At 40.5% G+C, this 27,086-nt stretch overlaps 1 protein-coding gene across 1 annotated transcript in view; it reads right to left on the bottom strand.

Moving 5' to 3' along the window:
• lamb2l (laminin, beta 2-like) overlaps positions 1-27,086 on the bottom strand; it is a 60,960-nt gene that overhangs the window by 10,267 nt on the left and 23,607 nt on the right. The window contains exons 3-25 of the mRNA XM_034145043.1: positions 23,166-23,335; positions 17,988-18,123; positions 17,071-17,144; positions 16,754-16,942; positions 16,237-16,300; positions 15,177-15,379; positions 13,746-13,866; positions 12,973-13,161; positions 12,433-12,612; positions 12,177-12,289; positions 11,442-11,521; positions 11,180-11,336; positions 9,047-9,187; positions 8,388-8,549; positions 8,178-8,299; positions 4,702-4,822; positions 4,285-4,477; positions 2,832-2,975; positions 1,686-1,917; positions 1,442-1,605; positions 827-1,051; positions 366-580; positions 180-276 (exon numbers count right to left, since the gene is read on the bottom strand). Of these exons, the coding sequence (XP_034000934.1) occupies positions 180-276; positions 366-580; positions 827-1,051; positions 1,442-1,605; positions 1,686-1,917; positions 2,832-2,975; positions 4,285-4,477; positions 4,702-4,822; positions 8,178-8,299; positions 8,388-8,549; positions 9,047-9,187; positions 11,180-11,336; positions 11,442-11,521; positions 12,177-12,289; positions 12,433-12,612; positions 12,973-13,161; positions 13,746-13,866; positions 15,177-15,379; positions 16,237-16,300; positions 16,754-16,942; positions 17,071-17,144; positions 17,988-18,123; positions 23,166-23,335 (3,492 nt within the window). The remainder of the gene's footprint in view (positions 1-179; positions 277-365; positions 581-826; positions 1,052-1,441; positions 1,606-1,685; positions 1,918-2,831; positions 2,976-4,284; positions 4,478-4,701; positions 4,823-8,177; positions 8,300-8,387; positions 8,550-9,046; positions 9,188-11,179; positions 11,337-11,441; positions 11,522-12,176; positions 12,290-12,432; positions 12,613-12,972; positions 13,162-13,745; positions 13,867-15,176; positions 15,380-16,236; positions 16,301-16,753; positions 16,943-17,070; positions 17,145-17,987; positions 18,124-23,165; positions 23,336-27,086) is intronic.

Raw genomic sequence — 27,086 nt, 5'->3', positions numbered from 1 at the left:
AGTTTTGGTTTCGGCCATGAAACACCAAACACTGACACACTGATTGTTTTACAGCTTCACTAAATGTTTTCTACTCTAAAGAAAAAAACACTCATGACTGTTAGCTTTACAGTACAGTATTCCCATTTTCTGTGCACATGTGGTATTTATCCAGCAGTATCTGTCACATGGTGAGATACCTTGACACTGCACCTGCGGGTCTCCCCAGTGGAACTGCTCACACTCAGTGCACTGTTTCCCTCCGAAGCCTGGATGACAGTGGCACTGCCCTGTGAACTGTTGAAGACAGAGAGAAGCAGACAATTATGTATTCATCCCAGTTTGCATTATCCATTCCCAGGCTTTCAGACCCTCTGCTTGCTCACCATGTTGCAGTGAGCTCCCAGAGAGTGTTGGGGGTCGCAGCCGCAGGGCTCACAGCCTCGGTCCTGACCGTAGTTCCAGTGGTTGGCGGCGCACTGGTCACAGTTATGGCCCGCCACGTTCTCCCTGCAGGAGCAGGCCCCGCTCTGCCGGTCACAGTGACACTCTCCGTCAGGGCACGCAGACTGCAGCGTGCCAGCAGTCACACAAGTACAGCCTGAGGATAGAAACCAATATGTAATGCCCAGACAGAGAGGAGACAGTTTGTTTGTAAAGATATACTGTATGTACAAATAATGAAACATCATTTTCTCTTAAAACTTCGCACGCTGCCATTTCAATACTAGGGGGTTTGGTATTGAATCTGGAATGAGTCATAGTAAAAGAAAAATATGCAACTCATACACCCCTAATTCTAGGCAACTTAAAGGAATTAAATGTGACATCTGCTATCCTAACTCACGTCTGCAGTCGTGTGCCAGAGCGTTGCCAAAGTAACCGTTCTGACAGTGGTCACAGGAGGAGCCGTCGGTGTGGTACAGGCACTTGATGCACTGGCCGGTCCGGGGGTCACATGACCCGGGGTCCTGGGTGTCGATGTTAGCGTTGCACTCGCACGGGAGGCACTGCCCGCCAGGTTGCTCTGGGTTGCCATAGAAACCAGGGGCACACTGATCACAGCGGGACCCTAAGGGGAGCGATAAAAGGGAGAATATAGCATGACAATTAGCTTCAAGACTTCTGATGTGAGAGGTAAGTAGAGGGTAAGTATTTCATATTTGAATGCAGGATCACCTATAATATATAACTGTAATCAGACCACGGGCGATTCAAAGACTCAAAGGTTTAATTGCATATGCATAATAGCTCCATTGTAGATTTGGCAATGAAAATATAAAGTCCTAGGCCGCTCCAACTATGCATCAAAAAAATATGCTTAAGACATAAAAAATAATCAAATAGTGCAAGTGAAATGCAGGAAAAAGTAAACTATTACATGAAATATAGCTGAACCATAGTAGAGCAAAAAGTGATTAACAAAAATAAGAACATGTGTGTGTTCAGTGTGCTAGCTTACCAGCGTAGCCCTGTCTGCAGGTGCAGATGATCTGGTTGGAGGTTTGGTCAGCTTCACAGGAGTGCCCGTTGAAGTGACCCGAGCCGGGGTTCCCGGGGCAGGGGCAGGGCCGACAGTGCTCCCCTGAACCCAGCACCGGGTTTCCAAAGAACCCATCCACACAACTGGGACAGACGAGGGAGACATTCATCATCAGTCTAATATTCAGGGACGGGAGGATAGTCTGACTCAGAGGGACTCTTACCGCTCACACAGGTGTCCTGCTGTGTAGTCCCTGCAGTCCCGACACTCCCCCGTGCGGGGGTCACAGAGGTCAGTGTGGCCGTTGCACTGACAGGGGCTGCAGCTGGGGAAGCCCCACTGGCCCGGCTGGCAGTCTGAGCACTGACGCCCCGTGGCTCCCTGCCTGCACTGGCACTGTCCTGTGGCCGGGTCACATTGGTGGCTCAAAGACCCCTCTGAGTGGCAGTCACAGGCTGGGCGGGACGACAGGTTCAAAGGGTTAGTCACTGTTTTTCAGATCGCTAAGTGACTAGGAAAAATGCATAGGTTAAGATATCTTTTATAAAAAACATAACATGATATACAAACATAAATAGCACATCAGCACACAGAACTAAACAAATATATTTATATTTGTATGTATATATATATATATATATATATATATATATATATATATATATATATATAGTGTGTCTATATCATTAAAACCACAGATCTACAGTTAAGTTCAATGGTTCATACAAATATGTGATCAAATATGTATAAAAAGACAATACAATTCAAATGTGATTGGATGACCCAAACTCTAACTGGAGATGATGTAGAAACAACAAAACCAGAAAGTCCTGTGTTTACTACTCCATGACTTGAGTGTAAATGACAAACACCTTTTTGCTAGTGAGGAAACATGTATTGAGCAAGCCTGTATTGTGAAGTAGCGTTCTGCCATCTAGTGGCTCTTCTTTTTATTTGTGTTCAAAAGTTAGGAAAAACTGTCGGTTGCAAAAAGTTGTAGTTAATACATTATTTAAGTTTGGCCATACGGTCTTTGTGGGGTTCATGTATAACCCTAACCCTTTTTTTTTTTTTTACAATTCGAAAAATGTAAATGACATTTGCTGAAAGCGCAGAAGTGTATATACTGTAGCAATCATTTTTTCAAAGTATAAACTTGAATAAAAAAGACTGTATATAAATGTTTTGACTATTACAAAAATGATCCCTCTAAATCTAAAAACGTACACCCCACTAGAAGTGTGTTGTGGCGTCTGTGTGGATCTTCTCTTTTCCTACTTTGCTGTGATTGTGATGATGGTCTGGTGTCATTTCTGGTGTGGTTGTGTGAAGCATGTGACAGACGTTGCTGATGATAGATCTGACTCACCAGTGCAGCCGCTCACTCCAAAGCCGTATGTTCCTGGAGAACACTGGTCACAGCGGCGACCCATCACGTTGGGTTTACAGCGACACTGACCCCCCACCCTGTCACACTCCCCACTGAGGGAGCCCTGAGGGTCACACTGACACGCTGCACACAGAAGATACAGAGATCAGTACATGTCATTTATAATGCATCCAAGTATTTATCACTGCATGTTTGTAGTCAGTAAAAAGCAGGAATTATCAATGTCTTGCAATGATGTTTAATCTCCCTTTAAATATGTTAGTGTTTTCGTTTTTAGAATGATCCCCCGTTGTTTATTTTTGTGAATTCTGTATTACTTTCAATGTATTTGTTTAATAATTACTTTCCTTTTTTAAATTGCATAGATAAGGCAAGTTTCTTTGTCTTTTTTAATTAAAGGTGGGGTAGGTAAGTTTGAGAAACCGGCTCGAGATACACTTTTTGTTATATTCCATGGAATGCTCTTAACATCCCGATAGCAATGAATATCTGAAGTGCTTTGACAAAAAATCCATAACAAAATGTCATCTGTGGAAGCCGTAGTACTGTAAAAAGCACGACCAATCATTTTAGCCGGCCGGCTAAAATAACTGGATGGCCTACCTGCCTGTCAGCCTTCCATCTGTGCACAATCTTATCTCGTGCCCTCATTGGTCATGTGCGCGTCCGTGTGTGTTGGAGGAGGGGCTCTATAAGGAAGTGGCAGATTCTTTCCGGCTGTGTATTTTCAAATTCTAGCACACTCGAGCTGGTTTCTCCAAAATTACCTACCCCACCTTTAATTTAAACATGAGTTTGATTAGTTTTGTATTTTCAAACAATGTACACGTATGGACTAAACTAAGTTTATACATTTGAAAAAAATTGAAACAGATAAAGCAGGAATTCTATTTGTGCCCCAAATGTTAAAATTCTTGCAACAGAATTATTGTGGAGGGCAATTTACTCAATCATCAGTTCAGCCATGCACCAACAGGTGTCAGCAAATTCCCTCTTATGCCTGCCGGGAAATGTCCCAGAGTCTCTTAATTAACAAGAGAAGTGGTTCAATCACTTATAATGCTCACAATTAAATGGTGAAGTAAGTCGGGGATGACTCTCCTTCTACTTCCATGTGAAAAAACTCTCATCCAAGGTGATGCAATTCGGATAAATAGGACAATATGTCATCTTTGTATACAGAAATGGAAGAAGCGGTTTACATCTTAATGAAAGATTATAGAGGTTAATATGATGTATATTTAAGTGGATAACAACTGTGGACAGATGTCTGTATTGGGAGCCTAAATGTGACCCATGTAAATAATACATAACAATTTCATCACTACCACCAATAAAATAAATAAAAAGAAAGCGATCCAGGAATTGCCAACGCATTTGACCCCACATCTTTTAAAATATCTGCATGTTTTGTGTGTTTGTGTGTACTTACACAGAGCCCCATCATGAATGATGGAGGATATGCTGCAGATGAGTTTGGAGCACATCTCGGCCAGGGCGGGCATCGGTGTGATCATGAAGGAATCCAGACACATGTAGCGGATCATCTCCTCCCGCCGCTGCTCCGCCTCCACCTCGTTCCCTTGGAAACCAGGCAGCTCATTGTATTTGGGGATTAGAACCAGCTATTAGAGGAACAAAAAAGATGAAGGTTAAAAAAAGGAAAGGATTATACTGTAAATATAGAATTGGAGGTACATGTAAAGAGACTGGGATTATGAGCGGGGGGGGGGGGGGAAGGATAGCAGGAAACACAAAACAACTGTACAAGCCAGAGATTTGTCAAGGTTTTTCTAGAAATGTGCTTTTTATTGGCATTAAATGATAGTGAATAAAGGGGGTTGCTCACCGAGTCAATGAGAATGAAGGCAGTGAGGTGTCTGTGTGTGACCCCGTGGCGCTGGAACCGGATGGAAACCACGTAGCGATTACTGGGCTCGAAACAGAACGGCCGGGGCATCTGGATGTATCTGAAAAACATGATGCATATAAAATACTGAAATATATACATGTGTCGAAGTAAAATATATTCAAGGGGCTTCTGAAGTGACACTTGTATAAGGGTCTGAAGAAAAAGCGGGAGACGTTTTTTTAGTTTGAGAGTTAGAACATTTTCGTTCTTTCTTATTGATGTGTGGAACATTTTAATTGTGTTTTTTAACGTTTCAAATGTTTCTTTTGCTGTTTATTCAACTTCCCATCTTCTCTTGGGTTTTTTCAACTTTTCAATGTAAACTTAATTAGATGGATTTTGTTTCACTCCTTTTGTTGCATTCTTTCTTGGGTTTGTTTATTTATTTATTTAAAAAAATGTTCTTGAGCTTTTCCATTTCTTCTTTTATTTGTTCAACTTTTCCATCTGTCCTTGGGTTTATTTGACTTTTTGTTGATTCTTCTTGTGTTTGTGGAAATTCTCAATTCATTTTTGTGTTTGTTGAACTTTTCCATTTCTTCTTGGGTTTGTGGAACTTTTTACAATATATTTTAAGTCTATCTAACTGTTGGCAAAACGTATTTTTAGGAATAATTTGAAATATTTAAAAATAAAAATTGATAAACAATGAAATTGCTAAACATTAGAACCAACTTGGTATATTTACGCTAAGAACTCGTAATGGCAAATAGGTAGACAAAGGTAATATTGCAAAGTCAAACATCACATTTAAACCAAACAGACAAAGTACGGTATCTTTTGAGACTAGGTTTTGGTGGAAGGTTATTTCCTACTTCTATCTCGGACTTGTTGTCTATTTCTCAAGTGCCCAGTGTTCTCCAGAGGAAACTGGATCCCCCCTCTACCTGCGTTTGACTCCGGCCCCTCTGTCTGTGTTTTGGGCTCACTCTGCTAATTGGTTTTGGCTGATGGACCAACCACAGGAGAGAACGGAAGACCAGCTACGGTCCGCTGAGACAGCCAGATCCGGGCGGGCCTGACCTCTCAGTTCCAGATCAGTACAGACTCTTGAAAGGCTTTTCAGCACATAACAGTCTCCGTGAGAGGCTCTCACCGTTTTTATCTTATATCCTACTAACCAAGAATATCAAGAGTAATCAACACTGAACCGCAGTTATCGGTCTCATGTGCAGTACGATTTTAATACTAGCAGATCATCGTGAGGTTAACATGGCGCTGTAATGATTTAAGGCTTTTAATGATCTTCGTGTCAAAGTAGGTACTTTGAACAAGCGTGTGAACAAGTGTAATAGTAGTGTTATTTCTCTCCTGCGACACAGATACATGTTTTTTTGCCTGTTTCCGTCGGATCATTTGATTTATTGATTGCTGGCCACATGTAAAGAGTTTTGTTCAATAGTTTTTTAACCAACATTAGATGATACAATACCAAAACTAATACATTTTCATATATTATTATAGGTTAAAGGTGGGGTAGGTAATTCACTTCAGATACACTTTATGTTATATTCCATGGAATGCTCTTAACATCCCGATATCAATGAATATATTAAATGCTTTGACAATAAATCCATAAAAAAATGTCATCTGTGGAAGCTGTAGTACTGTAAAAAGCACAACCAATCATCTGAGCCAGCCCGGCTAAAATAACTGGATGGCCTACCTGCCTGTCAGCCTTCCATCTGTGCACAAACTTATCTCGTGCCCTCATTGGTCATGTGTGCGTTCGTGTGTGTTGGAGGAGGGGCTCTATAAGGAAGTCTGAAGGAAGGGGCAGATTTTTTTCGGCTGCGTACTTTCAAATTCTAGCGCACTCGAGCTGGTTTCTCCATTCTTACCTACCCTACCTTTAAGCTTCCCATTAGTATATAAAGTGATTCAACTCAAGTCTAATTTAGGAGTGATGAACACATTAATGAATCAAAATTATGATACAATTATTAAAAATATATGGTGCTTAAATGGGCCATTCTTCATAATTAGTACATTTACTTTTGGTACTAATAAATAAATAAATATAAAATATTTTTTGATTATACTTTTGTAATTTTAGGACTTTTATTTGTAACTGAGTATTTTGACACGGTAGTTTTGCCAATTCTTACTTAAGTAAATAGTCTTCTTCAACTTGTGCAAAATTCAAAGAAGACGTCACAAAAAAAAGTTTTTAGTCAATGTAGTCAAAAGATTGTGCGTTGACCAACTGTGTGTACTTGTTCTGTTACACTTCCTACCGCCAGAAATATAACAACTATCCATTCTTCTTTCATGTATAGTGCCAATAGTGACCAGTCCCTCACAAACTCATTAAGGGTTCTTCTTAACACGGGATAAGTCTTTCCAATTGCAAAATGGACATCAATTTTTCAAACCCTGCTAAAGACTTTTTCAACAAATAAAACATCGAAAATACATAACATACCCTTGCTTTAAAGATATGTGGGAATGAAATGTATGTATTGGATGTATGTGGTTGATCCAGACTGGAATGTTTTCTGCTTCTCTCCAACAAGTTTTCTTTTTTTCCTACTCTACACTTCTGTAAACAAAGCTGCTGGCTTCCTTTCATAGCACTGTAGCGGATTCTTACACAGCTTTCAGGTATGTGTGCGCTCTTATCAGGGAATCAATAGAGAAACGTACCTCAGGCTACAGTGAAACAACAATACAAATACATGCCTAAACTCATGGAGAGCATACAGGCCAGGGCAGGTTCAAGGGACAACAATTGAACAATGCAAGTCTTCCTGAGCAATACAATATCAGCTATCGACACCGTGTGACTTCAATCAACACACTGGCTCCTTACACATAAAAAAAGGTTATAATAGATTTGAGTTTTCACATTTTTTTGTTAGTTTTATCTTAGGTTTGACTTTCAAATTTTTTGTCCCATGGCAATTTCACCTCAACCCCAGTTGTTAAGATTTGACCTGCAACAGTATTTATCTACTTGTTGTCACTTAACTCAAAAAGAGTAGACTGCGTGTGAAAAACAACAACAGGATTTAATGTGACAAAATAACGACAAAATCTCCTGTAATGTCAAGCGTGTCCATTTCTGTGTTTCAATGTCATGAGAGTTAAACTAAATGTATGCTGTTCTGCTTCCTCTTTTTTCGGCAGGTATATATAACAACTTCTGGAATTGAATGTCCTATGTTGTTTTTTTTTCACTGCTTTTGATTAAGTTGGGAATGACACACACACACACACACACACACACACACACACACACACACACACACACACACACACACACACACACACACACACACACACACACACACACACACACACACACACACACACACACACACACACACACACACACACACACACACACACACACACACACACACACACACACACACACACACACACACACACAGATATAAAAGTGTTGGTACCTGTTGCGGTGTGGCAGAGTGACTGTGTAGAGCTGTTCAGTTGGAAGGAGGTTTCCACACCGGAGACTGGACGGCAGCAGCACAGAGGTAACACTAACTATAGCCTCCCAGTCCTCTGTGGACTACACACACACACAAAACTTCATTAATAAGAAAAAAAAGTGTTTTACATCAATCTTGTGGCTCGTGGTCCACTCCACACACACACACCTCAGGCTCGTAGCGGATCATGATGTCGTACTCCATGGCGTAGGGGATGTTGTCGATATTGAACACCAGGCCCGCACCGTCTTTGACGCGGGCGAAACCAGGACCGGTCCACGTCACCATGTGGCTGGGGGTGTGCTCTCTGTGGACGCTCCTCACATCCGGCTGAGACAGAGACATTACACACTGAATGATTTAACCTTTTACAACTATTACTACAACTTCTACTTTATATGTATATAAGTGGATGGATTCTCATGTGTTCATTTAAGGCTGGAGATAAATGAGTACATTTCACTAACTCTACATAGAGAATAGCGTACATATCCGATCAGCTGAATAATAATTTGTATGATCTCAAGCTACCTGAAGAATTGGGCAATGACTAACCATTGCTTATTGATTGAAGTTTCAGGACAAACACCTACATATTCACATCTCTTTTTCAGCTTGACTAGTTTGAAATGACAAAGGGAACTTGATAACAAAGCCTTTAATTAGGCTAGTTACCCTCAAATAGTCAAGTGGTGCATGTAGCAAATGACAACAAACCTATACAACTGTTGGCTTTAAAATTGTTGTGATGTACTTGTAAAAACACTAGTTATTTCATCTTTTGACAAACTAAAAAGGAAATCAGTCATTCAAAGAATGTATCATACCGTTTGCTGAAGCTGGCGGATTCGTCTCAGTGCCGAGCGGTGCTGCTGCGAGTTGGTGATGCGACGGTGGCGACGGTGCCTCCTCAGCTGGTTACTGAGGTGCTGAACACAGTCCGTCTCTGCCTGAGGACGCACTTTACCCTGAGGAGAGGAGAGGAGAGGAGAGGAGAGGAGAGGAGAGGAGGGTTCATGAGGGTTTGTGTCGATCATAGATATCACTTTTTTTACAGCAACCCTTCTCACAACATACAGGGGCTCATCCTATCCAAGTTTTTCCTGTTCCAAAAGTGAAAATTACAAGTCAGGGCACTAAGTGTCCCACTGTGCTGAAATTCCCGGAGCGTGACAGAGAGAAACATAGACAGTGAGTCTGAGTTGTATAATAATTAGTTGTGACAGGTTGGTATCTGTGCCACAGTCTGTCGTTTTTATGGGTCACTTCAGCTGTGGAGTTGAAATGCTGTACAGAAACGCAGGACTTTGACTGTATTCTGCATGTTCTGTCAGCATGTGCACTCAATTTCCATCCAGCGTCAGTTTGAACAAGCCATGCCCCCCCCCCCCTAAAGACAACAGCCCACAATGTCAAAGACATATCTCCTGTTGCTCTTTGTCTCATAACATTCTGAAGTCAATAATGGCTTTTTTACACAAATTCCTGCAGCAGTGATGTTGTAAGTGAGGACTGTCTGAGCTTGCCCAGAGGGATGAATGGCGAAGTGGAGGGGGCAGGGGGTCTGCCTAAAGTGGAGAGGACGGAGGTGGGTGGAGGAGACAGTGAAGAATGTGAGAGAGGGTAGACAGTGACAGCAGGAACAGGCCTGTCACAGAGGGGGGAGCTTAATGAGAAAAAGGGCTATTTCTGTTTCAAACTGGACCCAGTTTTCTCCATGTTTTTTCAAACTTGTCCAGAATTGAGCAAAAGCACCTTTGTTGTCAAAATGAATGTTGTTGTATCTGGCAATAGTGCCACCAAAGATGCATGTTGTTGCCACTGAGAAGCTCTAAAAAAAAAAACCTATAGAGAAATATTGTAAAACGTTTGTATTTGTCTTTTGCCTGATACTCAGTATACTGAATATTTGAAAGAGTGAAAGCATAACTTTCAAGCTATTTTTGAAGCTGTGTACAAAAGAGGCACAAGCAATTGTTTTGTTGAATGAAAAGGTCCTATTTCTACATTGACAACACTATGATGACCTGATACTGTTGTGCTTTTTGGAATATATTTGGATCTTTGTCAAAGGTCTCATTGCATGTCTTTAAATATCAGAAAGTCTCGATACTAAAATGGTTAAATGGTTCTGGTAGAAGGCTGACTGGTGAGTTTAACCTAGGGTCCCTGTACACCAGACAATTACAGCAAATACTCAACAGGATTTTTGATGATGTCTCTCGCCCTTTGCACACAGAATCTCAACTTCCTTCTTCTGGACAAAGGTTTATAGTCTTGTTGTGACGAAGGTAACTTCGTCACTGTGGACTGACGGCTTCGGGCCTTGTAATATTGCACATGTGGTTTAGTTTGAAAGTGTTCCCCCTCCCGTTTGTCTGTTGCTCCTGATTGTGTTCACCTGGTGCCCTGTGTTGTCTCCTCCCCCCTCACCTGTGTCTTGTTGGTTGATTAGTCTGTGGGCATTTAGGCTCTGTGTTTCCTGTTGGGGTGTGTGAGATCCTTGTGGCTGGTGACTGTGCTCACGTGAACAGCGAGATTGAGGCTGTGTCATGTGCCCGTGAGTAATAAATGCCCACACCGGGTTGTATTTTGGACGTTATGCCTCTGCCTCCTTGCTTGGTCGGGCCGCTCAACGGTCAGCTTCACACTTGTGATGGATAGATTAAAAATGAAAACATTGCACAGATGTTATAAAGGCAACGCTTCTCAGTTTTTCTATCTACTGCAATCTATCGGACTGTCATTGAACTCTCAGCATGAAATATATATTGATTTAAATTGTTCGATTTTTTTAATGAATTTGCATCTGATTCTGATTAACTGATCTTGCCCGTTTATATTTCGGCTCCTACCAGGTGCCATGTGGCAACAACCCCTCACCAGCACTGCAGCTCATAGAGGCATAGACCTTCTTTTGCTGGATCTATTATTAGTTTGAATCATAGCACTGTGCTCACAGGTAGTGCAGCGTCACCAGGGGAGTGGCCAGTCGCGTCTTCAGCCTCATATTTGTAGTAGTCCAGCGGAGCGCAGAAATACCCAGGCTGAACCTCCGAACACTGTCGACCAATCAGATGCCTCCTGCAGTCACACTGGCCGTTCTCCATCATGCACCTAAAGGAACAAACAGTGTAAATGCTTAAGACTTGGAAAGTTCAAGACCTCTCTTTCTCCAACGCATGTTTAGAGATGCAGGTAAAACATGATAATAATGAATACCTGTTGTTGAAAGCTCCACCAAAATCACAGTCACATTGTCTGCAGCCGGCCAGATCATTACTGAGCCCCCAGTATTCAGGCTGTAGGGAAGGAAATACATGTCAACACCAGGATTCACAGTGACATCTATCATATGATTTTCTTTCTTTGATTGTGTGACAAGCTAAATCAGTTTAGCTTGTAATTGTGCAACAAGTTTGTGGACTGACGTTTCGAAGTTTGGCATTTGAGCTATCGCATTTTTCTTTTGCCAGAAGTGACCATATTTGGAGCTGTAGAGTGATACCCATTGCTAAGCCTCTATCTCAATTGACAAGACGCCATGTTAGTGAATTGTCATCACAAGGAAGCCACGCCCTTAAACATATGCTTTTTTATGTTTTATTTTTCAAACATTTTTACCATTAAGGGAAGTGTTTACTGAAGTAACAATTCAATAGGGAAATATGATAATATCCTCATAGATTTCTATGCTAATTGACTTTTTTTTGCAACCAGTGGAGTTTCACCCCATTGGCCATTAGAAAGAATGCAGGTTTAAGACACTTCCACATTGGAAGAGCTTTTTTTTCTATTACACAATCTATGTGAAAAACATAGCATATCACACACAATGCTACACAGCGTACAGAACTGTGCCTTGACTCAGATTTTCTTCTTTAAATATGAAGAAATCTTTTGATCTGAAACCCAAAATGAGCGACAGATTTTGTAAGAAGAACAGGTTTCACTCACCAGACACTGGCTGCAGTAGCGACCGGTCACATATCTTTTACAGGAGCAGTCCCCACTGATCTGGTCGCAAGGAGCTCCATTCGTGATGATGCCACGAGGGTCACAGTTACAAGCTGATACATAAACACAAAGAAGGAGATTATGGAGGATGTGATATTTACATATCTAATGTGGTGGTGTTTACCAAAACACTATAATTCAATTTCCGTCCCTATTTAAACAGGAAGCGGTCTCAGCGGCAGACAAACACACTCACGCTGGCAGCCCAGAGGGTCGTTCTGGCTCAGTCCGTAGTAACCTTCCTTGCAGTCGTCGCAGCGTGTGCCTTTGACGTGGACTTTACATCGACACTGTCCTGAGATCATCCCCATGTCCAGGTCGGTGTGACTGTCACACACACCTCCCTCCAATGATCCCACCGGGTCACAGTCACAGGCTGAGGGTCAGAGGTCAGATGGAGAGCGTTAGAAGGGATCAGTGGAAAAGAATGAGAGCCAGAGATAAAACTACAGAAATTGTAAACTAGCTAGATAAGAACACTTGTGACACTTCAGGGTGTGTGTGCAGTTAATGTTTGTGGACTGTGGTTATATTCTAGGGCTGTTTTCAAGATAAATGAGCCAAGTGCTCTGGCCCAGGAAACAAATGAAATGATAACAACCCGCTGGCTGACAGACTTTCTCTGAATGTTTCATGGAAAACAATTCCAATAATGGACTTCATTTAGATGTTTTTTATTGTAGAACAGTGAACATTTCGACATAATGGCAGGAAACAGGTTGTTCAGAAGACTCACCGACACACACTCGTGGGTCCCTGACGTCTTTAACAGGATCTTGGAAGTAGAAGGGTTTGCACATCTCACAGTTGCGTCCCATGGTGTTGTGCAGGCAGTCGTCACACACTCCTCCGCTGGCATTGCCTGTGGCCAGATACACTGCCATGTCGAAGTGGCACTGGCTTGTGTGGCCGTTACAGTTGCACTCTGAGGAAGAAATTGTAGAAATAAGAATGAATTAGATTAAGTGGAACATTACCTTTGCAACAAGATGTAACCCCAATTTCCAAACTGGTAGTTCTAACAGCTCCTTTTTCACTTTTTTAACACTTGAAAAGTAGCTGATATACATTAACCAATAAGATTTTTAAATGAGGCGAAAATATCTTGATAACTATACTGAAATTCCAATCTGAACAAATGTTGAGGCATTTATTTAAGACAACCAATTTCTTTTTAGACAACTGCTTTTTTGTTTTTCATTTTCCAGGGATGACAGTAGACATGTTATTAAAAAAAACACCCTAATCTCCCAAAATGGACCAGTGCATAAAAAAAGTGCCTTGAGTGTGTTTCTTTAAACATTACCAAGCCTTCAAAAAGGTTTTCAGGTTTTAAACCGTTAACAGCTTAAAGATAAAGTGTGTGTGTGTGTGTGTGTGTGTGTGTGTGTGTGTGTGTGTGTGTGTGTGTGTGTGTGTGTGTGTGTGTGTGTGTGTGTGTGTGTGTGTGTGTGTGTGTGTGTGTGTGTGTGTGTGTGTGTGTGTGTGTGTGTGTGTGTGTGTTCCCACCCCTGCAGGTGTGTGGGTTCTCCGCCTCGGCGGGTCTCCATGGCAGGTCGTGGTGGAAATGTCGGCAGCGCTCGCAGTTCAGGCCCTCTGTATTGTGTTTGCATACGCAGCGCCCGTGGATCTAGCCACAATGGGGTAAAATTATAAGCAGAAAGGTTAATGAATGGCATAGTGAATAATGCCGAAGAGTTAGGAAAAGGGACCACATTACTCCTGTTCTGGCTGCCTTACACTGGCTCCCTATAGAACACAGGATAGAATTTAAAATTCTTCTTCTCGTCTACAAAGCCCTTAATGGGCAGGCGCCATCTTACCTTAAAGAACTCATTATACCCTACTGTCCTATTAGGGCATTGCGTTCCAAGAATGCAGGGTTGTTGGTTGTTCCTAGAGTCTCTAAAAGTACGATAGGAGCCAGAGCCTTTTATTATCAAGCTCCACTTTTGTGGAATCAGCTTCCAGTTTGTGTTCGGGCAGCAGACACCCTATCCGTTTTTAAGAGTGCGCTTAAGACCTTCCTTTTTGATAAAGCTTATAGTTAGGGCTGATTAGATTCAATTCAATTCAATTCAATTCAATTCAAGTTTATTTATATAGCCCAAAATCACAAATCCTATTTGTCTCAGAGGGCTTCACAAGTCAACAAACAAAATTGGCAATGTAAAACAATGTAAAAACGTAATTTAAAAAGGAACATAACACAATGACATAAATACAGTTAGCCCCTAGTTTTGCTGCTCTCGGCTTAGACTGTCGGGGGACACCTTACTTCTTCCTTCTCGCTGTCTGTACCTGTGTACTCTCATGTTCCGAATAACCCAGCTTCCCCACATTTCTTTTTGGTGTCTATCTACGCTGGGACTTCGAGTCGTGGCTGAACCTGTCACTGCGGTCCTGCCTGACTCTCATCATACTACTTCCCTGATGGCTCCCACAGGATTGTTGACATCCTCGTGGATTCATCTTCTTATCATAGACACATGCATTTCCAAACATTTGGTCTACCTATGCTGTAAATGTATTATCTCTTCGATTTACACACGGCATCTATTGCACGTCTGTCCGTCCTGGGAGAGGGATCCCTCCTCTGTTGCTCTCCCTGAGGTTTCTCCCATTTTCCCTTTAAACTGTGGGTTTTCTCTGGAAGTGTTTCCTTGTACGATGTGAGGGTCTAAGGACAGAGGGTGTCGTATTGTCATACTGACATTCTGTACAAACTGTGAAGTCCACTGAGACAAATGTAACATTTGTGATATTGGGCTATATAAATAAACATTGATTGATTGATTGATTGATTGATAATATTACAATGGCATAATGAAGTATAGTTATACAATAATAATACATAATGATAATACAAGTTTCTGTTTATTCCCACACCACCCATGATTACAGTACTTTTTTACTTGAATCTTTAGCCCATTAGCTCACCATGCCGTTGTCCCGGGCGTCGACCCCTGGCACGGGGGCGCACTCTGAGGCGTGTCCGTAGCAGAAGCAGCTCCCTCTGACCGTCAGCTCGTAGAGGGCATAGTAATATTTCTGCAGGACGTCGAAGCGCCGGTCCAGCAGGTCGTCTCCCAGAGTGTTCAGCTTGGTGAAGTTGATACGCAGGTTGGTGATACGCAGGAGTTCTGTAAGAAGAAAAAAAAAGGATTATTTATGTTTCATTTGATTTCATTTCAATTTCATGACCAAACGGATCATTCATTAGTATGCAAACATGTTTCTAATGACTGTTTTTTTCCTCTTTATATTAGCCTCAATATTACAAAGGCTATTTTCTTTAAAAGTTGCTTTGCAGGGTAATAATTCTGTAAAGTTGCATTTTGTTTCAACTGATCCTGATCAAATAGAATGAGGGCCCCTAATGAAAGAGATGCCCACACACAGATAGGACTTACTGTACCCATCAGTAGTCAAACCCTAATACACTGTGAAATATGTACTCTAATTAGGCTGTGCAATCATTCAACTGTGCAATACTCAGCATTAACTCAATTGTTCTCACACCACTTTGGAATGATTATTATTACACTGTTCATTAGGATCAATAATCTGTTTTTCAGCATTCATAACATTATTCAAATTCATTAACTACTGTATATATTGTATATATTTATTTGCAGATATTTACTTTTAATTATATATGTTTGCATACATGTTTTTATTTTAATTTTATTGTATTTATTTATGTTTAATATAAAATGGAGTCTTGTTCTGACTGAGATCTAGGAAGTGTTACATTTTATTTGGGCTTTCGGTCCAACAGACCTTCATCAGAGCGTGTAACACTGCATAGAGCAAAGGGTGAGGATATATATTTTTTTTATCAGTTTGGACTCATTGAGATTTCCAGCATCTCTGCAAAGATTAAACCAGGAGGAGCGGTAGTCATCCTGCATTAGTGTTAACTTCTGATAGAACACTATGCTGCACTGCTAGTAACAGTGTCAGCCATCCATATTTAGACTTTAGAGTCTCCACTGACCTTGAATGTCCAAGCTGTAGGGGTCTTTCACATGAATGGCTGGATCCAAAACTTTGTAAATCACCTTAAATAAAGAAAAACATTTTTCAGATCAATTCTATAAGATTATGGGATGAGAGAAGATCATGGAAAGCTAAAAAAGACTAATGAAACCAAAGCAGGCATACTGTTTGCTAACACATTTCTCAAAATTCTGACCGAGACAGACATTAGTTATTTTAAGCTTAATTTAATAAATGGATCATCGTCCAGTTTGCAACGGTGACAAATGTCCCTAAAATAGTGTACACTTAAAATGATATGGATGTTTTTAGGAGGCCCAATGTTTTTCCTGGTACTTCTCTCTGTTTCTCATGACTGAGGGAGTGCCATCCACCATCCACTGTAGGTTAATATCTTTCTCTTGTTAAGAACGTCATAAAATTCTTAAAAAAATCGGAACTATCACTTCAACAGCAACATAATTGTTGAACATCACCGGCTTTATTTTTTTACTAGCACTTCTTCTAGTTCTTACCTCTCCATTGGTGGAAGGTTCGATGTCAGAGTAGCGCTCCTCACAGATGACGTCGTTGATGTGGCGCAGGCCGTTAGCGGGGGTGCCGGGAAACGTCTTGGTACAGTTTGAGGCAAAGTAGCGGTAGGGGCGCCATGTGCGGCCAAAATCTGCCGAACGCTCGATGATCATAGCTGCAGGTCGGAAGGTCTGAGGGGCAGAAGAGGGAAATAAGTCCTTAAGCACCTAAACAGAGGTCCACACACACACACACACACACACACACACACACACACACACACACAGATCCCAATATACATGCAACTGAGTGTTTGTACCTTAAACTTCATGATGAGATGTGTGAAGTGGAATTCAGCCTCCAGGTTCATCCTGATGCTGACATTCTCCTCTCCTGTGGAGGAAACAACTGTCACTCATTGTCATAACAACACAAGTGATGCAGAAGTCTCATCTCCAATAGTTAGTCTCTTTCAAAATGACCCCTACGAGGTTATAGATGTATTCTATATCTCTTGTCAATGCATCCCAACAGCATTCACAAGTGTTTTGATATAGACTTGGGTAATTACTTGGTTACATTTTTTACCACAGGGTTATAATCCACAACAAGAAGAACACATTTATTCCTCACAGTTAGAGACTCTCAATAAATACACAGAGTCTATGAGAAAAAAACCCTATTCCCAACTTGATCTATTACCTCAGAAAAGATTTTCCCGATGAGTTTATGATCACAATACACATTTAGAGTCAGAACATTACAGTTAGAAAACCCAACAAGGCATAAAGTAACACAGAACATCTCAGTTTAAAGGGTTTAGATATGTTTACATTTAGACCTGGGCTTACACATCAAGTAGAACAAAAAAAATCCAGATATGACCCCTTACTGTAAGCAGTTAGCTTAATTACAATTGGATGTTTTTCCTGTCCCATTAATTGGTATGTGTGCATTAATGTGAACAATGCACCAATGTAAGAAGTCCTAATTGAAGGTAAACTTTGCATTATGACAGGCTAACATAGTTTCTTATATCATTCCTTTCTAAGTTATTCAGCTAAGATCTTTGAAGATGTGGCTTGCTATGCAAACAACATGTGCTTTAGCTTACATAAGAAGGTGCCCTAAAACCCCTCTTGCTTCCTTTGGGACATTAAAACCATAGTAGGGTGACGTAAAGGTGGCTACGTCCACTTTTTATATAGCATTTTTTGTAAATACACATGCACACACCGTTTACAGACTGCCACCAGGTGTTGCTTTCATCCCTGTCCATGAGGTAGATGACGTTTTCGATGCGGTGGCTGTTTCTGTGGCGGTACCGGTCGTAGGGATGCTGGGAGTTACACTCGAAGCACTTGTCTGATTCCTGTCGAGGTACAAAACAGACATTTAATCCTGTAGAAATTCACTGACATGGAAGGTTTCCCTCAGATGTTTTACATATCATAATAAATAAATAATTAAAAATGTTTAACAGATGAAAATAACTAGCAAGCATGGTGATTTTTTTCAGCAAAAAAATCAAAATGTAAAATAAACTGCCGGTTGATGTTGTACTACAAGGGAGACCATTTAAACGATTTAAGTGCGTCTGCAGGTTGTGTCTTGTTGCTGGTAGCCATATTGTACCGTGTCACTCAAGCCTCTGTGATAGAGCTGCTTCCTCAGATTTCATCTGTCAAGCTGAAATGATGCAAATCTAAAAGTGCCCCTGTGTGCCAATACCAGTGTGAACCAGGAACAAAAGCCAGAGGGGACTGGCTTGTGTTTCCACTGGGTCAAAAGAAAAAAGGAAGTGGAAGCAGGGCTGGGCAATATAGAGAATAATCAAATATCAGAACATTTTTGACCAAATACCTTGATCACAATGTTGCAACTATATTGTATTAGGGCCTTTTCAAATAATCATCACTAATGTGGATATAATGACTTGTTGGGTAAAGACAACTATTATACCAGCTGGAAGACTTTTGTAAGTTCAGAAAAACTAATGAGTTTCCAATGTCCAAAATCAAAAACAATAACTAGTATCATATCCGGATATCGGCTTAATTTTGCCATGACGCGTGGTGCAGGACTGAGGCATTTAACATGGAAATGAGATTGTATTTTACTCCTCATTTCAAAGTCAATGATTTGAAATACATTGTTGGTGAGAGGCAAAAATAAGGTTTGCAGTAAGACAAGCTCAAGAGACTTTCATCTTTTGTTCTATGACATCAAATACGGTAGTAAATATTTAGGGGATTTAATGAGACTACAAAACGTCTTCACGTCAAACATAGTTTGAGCCTTTAGATTAGCGGTGGTGATGAGCTGCCATTTGACCACGATGCAGTTTGGTTGCATTTTCAACTGGAGATTGCATTTACACTTCAAAAATCAAGTGGTGTTATTTTGTGATGATTTTCAACCGAACAAAACGTGTAAGCATCAGAAGCATAGGTTTGCTTAAGATCTTATTTTCTGCAATATTTTTCTGAAATCAAATGGAAATGCCATCGCTTTTTGACCCCATGCGACGTGAACTTCCATGATAGCATGCTCTATTGCCATTCCCTAAATGGAGTGGTGAAATTAGGGACAACTGAGGGAAAACACACAGCTTGCTGGTGAAAAGCAGACATTGATGTGGCAGAGGAAGAAGTGGAGGAAGAAGTGGAAAGCAGAGGGCATGGGAAAGATAGAAGAATGTGGGGACTGCAGCCAAGAGTAAGGGCTTGAATCTTAAGGGGTGTTAGAGAGAAGTTAGAGAAAGGAAGGCTCAGGTGAGATAAGTGGGTATGCGGTGGAGAGGGCTCTCAAACGGCATGGCAGGGTTGAGGGACAAAGAAGGGGGCCGGCAGAGAGCGAGGGAGATGCTGAGAGAGGGCAAAAGGGGGGTGCATTTGAGAGCGTGCCATAAAGAGGGGAGCAGGGAGAGGGAAAGAGGCAGATGAGGGTAAATTGGCGCAGAGAACCAGTGGATTCCAGGGCAGCATTTCTTAATTAGGTTGTTGTCAGGGTGATTAAGCTGCTAACAACAACAATGCCAATAAAGAGACTTAACTGAGATTTGAAAAAAAAGTTGTGTGGATGTGCGTGACCATGGCTGCACACATGCCCACTTGTACATGTAAGTGAATGTGTGTGTTTTTTTACATGCACGCTTGCCTTCTTCACCCAGCCTCCCTAATCCCAGCATAAATCTGCCCTCATCTCTGAAAAGGATTCCTTTCTACACAGTAGCACATCCATCCTAACGCAATTAGCCATCATCAGAGAGTCACTCTGTTACTGCTTCATAGTGCTTATAGGGATTTAGGTCGAAGAGCAACATTTCTCATATATTTTCTACAAAAAGTCATCTCACTTAATTCATTTTAATATTATGACTGCACTACGTACATTTGTCTTTTTTGTTTTGAAAGGGCACTTGGTTTTTCTGTGTTTTCCCTTTCCTGTAGTGTGTTATAGGTTTTGTGAATGTAAATGGTCTGCAAAGGCTAAAATCCCCAAGATCCCTCCAGATGGAGTTTCTCTCCCACACATAGTGACATCACTATGTAACACTTATATTGGCCAGCGCTCCAACTCATTCTACATGATAGGCATATGGGCGGGACATCTCTAAGTGGTTGACCAATCACCACAGAGCCGGCCAGCTAACCAATCAGAGCAGACTGGGCTCTGGTTTCAGACAGAGGGTGAAAAGAGGTGCTGCTGTATGAGAAACATAAAGAGCTTTTTGAACATTAAAGGACAATGAGCATAGTAGGGCCGCTTTAAGATTATTTTTGCGCCAATTTGGCCCTTATTGCAGAGATGTATTTGAAAGAGGAAGAAATTGCACAAGTAAAGGGTGCACAGGCGGGATTCCAACCTGGTCCACAGCAGCAGGGCTGAGCCATATCATAATTCTTATTTATGATGTCAACTTGTGCGATAAAGACACTGCGAGAATATGACTAAATATGATAAAGATGTAGCTAGTTGAGAAAGACAAGTATCTGAATAAAATGCACTTAAGTTATGCAAAATTGAACTATTATTATAGTGAATTTTGTTCTACGGTTAATATTCAATTTATTCAGTCAAACAGAGTTGAAAATAATGATCCTATATTTTTTTTACACCAATAATTATTTTTTCAGTTTAAAGTGAATGTGTGCTCATTCATCGCAACATCGTTATATTGTTAGTGCGTATTGCATATTGCGTCATTTACTCACTGTTATCTCATTAAGGAAGTTTTGAGCTGGATACAGTATAAGTCTGATTCCTATCCTCTCCTTCCAGGACGCTGTAGTTTCAGTTGGTGCTCGGGGTGAACTGGTGTGGCTTTAAGAGCCTCCCTCCCTCCTCTGAGCTCTTATTTATCTCCCATTAGTCAAGCCTGGTCAGCTCAACTATAAGGCTTTCTGCTCCAACAATACACTGATGTAAGTCTGATGTTGATTTGAAAACACTTCTTTGTCACACTACGATGGTGGCTTTAACAGAAAAGTACACCCCACCTCCCTAATGTGGTTCCTTTTCCACTTCAGTTACATCCATTACCCTGCTGTTAATACTTTATGTTACTGATTTTTGTGCCATTTTGTTTTGCCTCCATGTCTCTGACTTTCTCTGCATCCTCAATTTCTTTTTCACCATCCACCATTCCCCTGTTTTCCCATCTTCTCCTTCACCTTTTCTTAGTCCTTTCTCTTGTCTAAAGTCAACACAATTGTCTTGGCAGCAGCTCTTACACACAATACTTATCCTAGGTTACAAATGTGCATAAAGACTCTGCAATCTGATCTCACCAAGAACAAATAAAAAAACAAGCTAGAAACAACACGAATGATTGATGAACTTTTGGACATTTAAATGTTTGGTGTGGGCCTCTAAAGTAGCGTCTGACGGAGCAGCAATGACAGGCTGTCACCACATTCTGCCCCGTCCTATAGCAGAGGGCCTCACTCCAATCAGACCATGTCAATCATGTTCACCTGGAAGTTGACACTGTTGGATGTTCCTGCCCTGAGGCGACGGAGGTACAGGCACATACACGCATTTGAACGGAAATGCATGAGGGGTAGAGAGGGCGGTGGATGTCAACATGATGTGGAGCATGTCATGTAGGGGCAGAAAGAAATACAAGCGCTGCATACTGGGGGTGGTGACGAGAGACTGTAACAGCATGTTGTCTTGCATCCCACAGGTATGAACTAGGGGTGTGATGCAAAGCTGTATTTATTTAACCAAAATATCAGTATTTGGATTTATTTAGGCAGTGGGCAGGGGCTAATGTGGAAGTTGTTAAAAGATAGTGCTTAATTCTCTGGGAGAATATGTGTTTGCTGCTTTCAGACTGCTCATACATCTACTGTATGTGTACATTTAGTTTAGAACAGAGAACATAATCAGTTACCTACTAACTTAAAAGAATGAAATAATACTAACAGGCAGTTTAAAAATATATAAATTCAAGTTTAAACATTTGAACATGAACCATTAAATACCTCCATGCAGAAGTCAAGAGATTAAGACTGTCCAAACTAGTTGCGTCGTTATGGTGCATTTTAGCCTGACAACGATGGTGTGAAGGAAGAATGACATCATGATAATGATCAAGCAAACATCAAGCAACATTTTTAAATATGGGCAAAAAGGAATGCATATTAAGTGCGTTTTCATGAACTAGTCTTGAGTGATTTGGCTAAGTCAAGTAGAGGCTACATTTACTCATGTCTTTGGAAATATTGGTTAATTTGTGCTTTCATGTGAATCTTCAATCTTGAAATTGAGGAAGTTAGATTGTTTTTCCACACATGCAATACTTCAAATGTGCATTACAAAAAGTTAAAGTAAGCACGAAAAAGTATAAGTAATAAGTATAAGTAAAAAAACGTAGGTCAAGACAGTGACAGAGATAGATATACAGTGAGAGAGGGATGGAGTGTGTGTGCATGCATGTTAGCGTGCGTGCGTCTGTCTGTCTGTCTGTCTGTCTGTCTGTCTGTCTGTGTGTGTGTGTGTGTGTGTGTGTGTGAGTGTGTGTGTGTGTGTGTAGGACTAAGGTGTGGCTGACGTGTGTGTACACCTGGCCTGAGCGTCGAGGGGCTTTGCTCATGGAAACTGGGCTAACAAACAAACGGATGAACAAATGCAGATGGAAGAGTGGAGACAGGAGGACGAAGACGGATGAGTGCATAAAGAAAAGAACAAACAAACCATCCCATTTTTACTGCATAGACTACAGGGAGTGCTGTATTGTAAAGGTGTGTGAGAGGTATGGAACAGGCAGGAGGGAGAGTCAAGTCAAAATACAGGGTGAAGGAAATAAAGAATGTGCATGATTAACCTATCATTAGGAAGGTATGAATGGAAAATCAGAATCAGATATTCTTAGATTTCACATTGACTGTTCATGTGTTTCCTGACCTGCAGATGGCTGACGATGCAGTACTGCTCCGGCCCGTTCAGGCCGCAGGTGGAGGTGGCGGAGAGGTTGACGGCTCGTCCAATCAGAAGGTTTCCTGTCGCAGGGTAACAGCTTCCCTCAGTGCAGCCGTGAGGGCCTGATGGGAGCTCCTGTCCAAACACACTGAGGCCTGGAAGGTAGAAACACAGGAGAAATTATTATTTGTTTTTAGACTCGTACCACTTAACATGTGACACAATTATGGTGAACACACAGTGAGAACATCTGATCTTAAAAAGTGATTTAATTTAGAAATGAGTAATATTACTTACTTTATTCAAGGATATCAACGAAATGATGAATCCAAAGTAAGTTTTACAAGATGTAGCTGGATTAATATGGTCATATATCCAATATTGGACGCAAAACAAGTGTATGCTCCTAAGACCCAGTGCTACTGTATGTTTTCAGTTACTTAATGCCTGATTCGGAGGTTGAAGTTGATTGGGAATTAAGTTATGTGATTGGACTTATATTACATATATTATAAGAGTGGCTATTACTCCCGTAGGAATACCTACAGTTTTAAGGTTTATGTTTGTTTCTTTGGATAAAGGCGTTAGCTAAACAACATGTAATGTAATGTTCAAGAGTTGGTGTCAAAGATGTGCGTTGTTCACTTCATTTCAATCCATGTTTTTAAAAACATTTTGCATTCTTTTCCTATTGGTTAAGTGTGGCAAATCGCTAAATCCACACTGTTCAATTATAGCTTCGCATTTTCCCACATGATGAAACAGTATGGCTTGAGTAGTAACAGATGATTGTGTCGTTTTTAGTTCCAAACTAAAACCACTAAAAACTAATTGTAAGGCATGTGTTCATCTGCTTTAATGGAGACTTCAATTGTTAGCATGGCCAGCTAACTAGCTTCTTACCTACAGTGGAAACCGAGTTTTATTTCCAAGAAAAAGAAGCACAATATCTTTTACTAACTTGAACAAAATGTACACATCAGCATCCTAGTACGGGGGAAATTAATTGGTGCCTGAGAAATAAGTTGTGTCTACATGGCAACCCTCAATTTACAAAACTTTGCGAAAACTGTCACGAAACTTGCTGCCCATTACCCATGTCGTCCATCAATCCATTTGACACTGTATTATGACAACTTGAATGAGTTGGCAAGCAAACATAACAATAGTTACTAGTAAAGCACTGCAACACTTGTAAGCTATGAAGACATGAAATCACAGTTTAGCACATCATTTTCACTTTGTGCTATTCATATGCTGCCTGGCTTTCATTCAAGCTTGTTTACCAGCACGCGCCAACAAGAGCTAATAAGGGTGTTCAACTGTCTTAGAATGATAAATCAACCAGGCAAAACCAACACTACAAGCTTATTGGAGATGTCATTTATTGGCATACAGTCAAATCAGTAATAAGAACATGCCAAAGATGTGTTAAAGGTCCTTTGTAGTGAACAATTACACCTTTGTCCACAGTTGTAGAAAAGTTAAGCTTGATGGTAATAAAGGCATTTTAAAGTCCTTCACCCTTGGTATGCTTTATGTTTGGAGGATTACCTCTGGTTGTCTGGAGGTCAAGATAACATGAAGATATTGTAGATGTTTCTGTGTTAGGATGACACATCATTGTTTTGGCACAAGTAATCATTTTGTCAGCTATTTTTATATTTAGTCTTAGCCCTGTGTCAAATGTCCTTGTCCTAGCTTTTATCTTGTTTAGTCAACCATATCCTGTGGAGGTTGACTAAAGGTCTAGGCATTTCCTAAGTCCAATATCTTAGTAAACAAAAAACCTAACTATTTATGTATAGCTAAGGTGAATGATAAACTGTTGAAGTCGTCAGAATATATTAAACATTAAAGCCAAAATAGCATCTTCTTGATTTCTCCCAAGCCCTGTTGTTGTAAAAGGTTATTTACTCCGAGTCTTTCAGATTGTGGTTTTAGTTTCAATATATTAAATTCTTCAATAAGTGGGATACACTTTCTAAGACTAAGCAAATGTAATGTTGCTTTAAGTTCTGGCTAAATATCTGTACATGTCTGATGTACCAAGGGCTTTTCTGATACATTTTGTGTGGTATTATACTTATTTATTCAATTAAAGCCACACATCATCCACCATAGAGAACTTCTTTTGTAACGCTCAAAATGTGTATGGGCCAAACAATTGGAAAAAAAATCTATAAGTTCTGTACTATTCAACTTACATGTATGTCTCTTACATAGGGACAGTGTGAAATCAATATTTCCCTCCTAAAATATTAAAACTGTTTCCTAAATGTATGCTCTTTGTGATGATCACCTAATTGTATGCAACACAGCCGAAACAAGAGGCAAGACAAATAACTATATTGTAGTGTTTGCGCCACGACATCTCTACCTGCTACCTCTGCAGTATTAACGTTAATCTTCCACTGCCTTACACAACCCCACAGCATGAACAGAAGCATGGCAAATTATTAAGATCTCTGCGTAATTTAACTTGACACAGCCTGACATCCCAGAAAGTAATTGCTTTAATGGACTAAGAAGCAACAAGTGAACTATAACTCTGTCAAACGTTCTGGTCCTGTTCCCTCCAACTGTCTCCCTGTCTGTGTAAACTCTCTCTCTGCATCACTGACTCTCAATAACAGGCCTCATCAGGCATATGTGAGAGAGACCCAGCAAGAGTCAGGGGGGCAGAAGGAGACAATGGGTTAAATATGATAAAGCAAAACTGAAAGATGGGCAGAAAAACGATGTGGGCGAACCTAGCCCCCAGGAAGTGAGGCAGGGTTGAAGAAAATGTTCGTAATGGCCCAACGATACTAGAACTTCTGTGATAGTCACATTATGCCAAGTGATTCACACTGGCAAAAAGACTGTGTTAGGGCTTTCTAATCTTCAAATCACTGTATGATATCTTTTTGAAGGTAAACCAGGAGATGCCTAGATTATTTTATAAATCTCATATAACAAATAATAAATAAACAAGTCATTACTTTAAAATAGTGGTACAGGTTTGTACTGATTAAAAAGATGTAGGCTGAAGCCTACGCACCAACCCTTTTAAAAGTATAAATGTTCTTAAATCTTAAGATTTCGTCTATGAAAACACAAGAAAGAAGCAAAATATATGTACAATATATTACATATGCTCCAAAGCCCGTAACAAAAAGTCATGAACACATTAGTGCTCAAACCTCCGTTGTATATTTATTTATATTAATTTCCTTTTCAAAACGATTTCACTCATTTGTTAATTTGACTGCTCCAGATCATTTGCATTTGTTCTGATTTTCTACATGTAAAGACACAAATTCTTATTTTATAGCTCTGTTTTGTAGCAGAACATTTTGATTTGTGATTGTGTTGTCCACACAATCGGTAATATACAGTATGTAATCATAGAAGAACGGTAATAATGAATGAATTTAGCTTGCCAATATTTTTTCTTTTGTGCAATATTGCAATTGGTTTTTATCTTTCAATGATTTATCTGTGGTTTCCATTAACTCCTTCTATTATGAATTTAAAAAACTCGCTTTATATGGCCTGTCTAGTGTTGTAGAGAGGGCGTGGTCATATGTGATTGGACAGTGTATGAACCATGTGACAATAAAAGACTTCTATGTCTCCATGGAAAAACATGAGGCTTCATAATGAGCAGAAAGAGAGTGATGGGGGGGGTAAGAGATGTTGAGAGAGATATCTGAGGGTCTTTCAGCTTGTTGATTTACAGGAAACAACAGAGCAGCAACAGGTTGAGGCATGCTGGGAAAGGCATGTCCACTTTGAGCTGGAATCATAAGCAGCCTCTGCATTTCAAAAATCTGAGTTAAACAGAGAAGTGTTTGTCAGGTACATTAGCTCCTCTACAAGGAGTGGTGGATATTAAAGTGGAAAGATCAGTCAATAAGAGCT

This window comes from Trematomus bernacchii, unplaced genomic scaffold (genome assembly GCF_902827165.1).
Source record: "Trematomus bernacchii unplaced genomic scaffold, fTreBer1.1, whole genome shotgun sequence".
NCBI lineage: Eukaryota > Metazoa > Chordata > Actinopteri > Perciformes > Nototheniidae > Trematomus > Trematomus bernacchii.
Note: the sequence above shows the minus strand (reverse complement) of the source record. Positions and strands in the feature narration are given on the sequence as shown.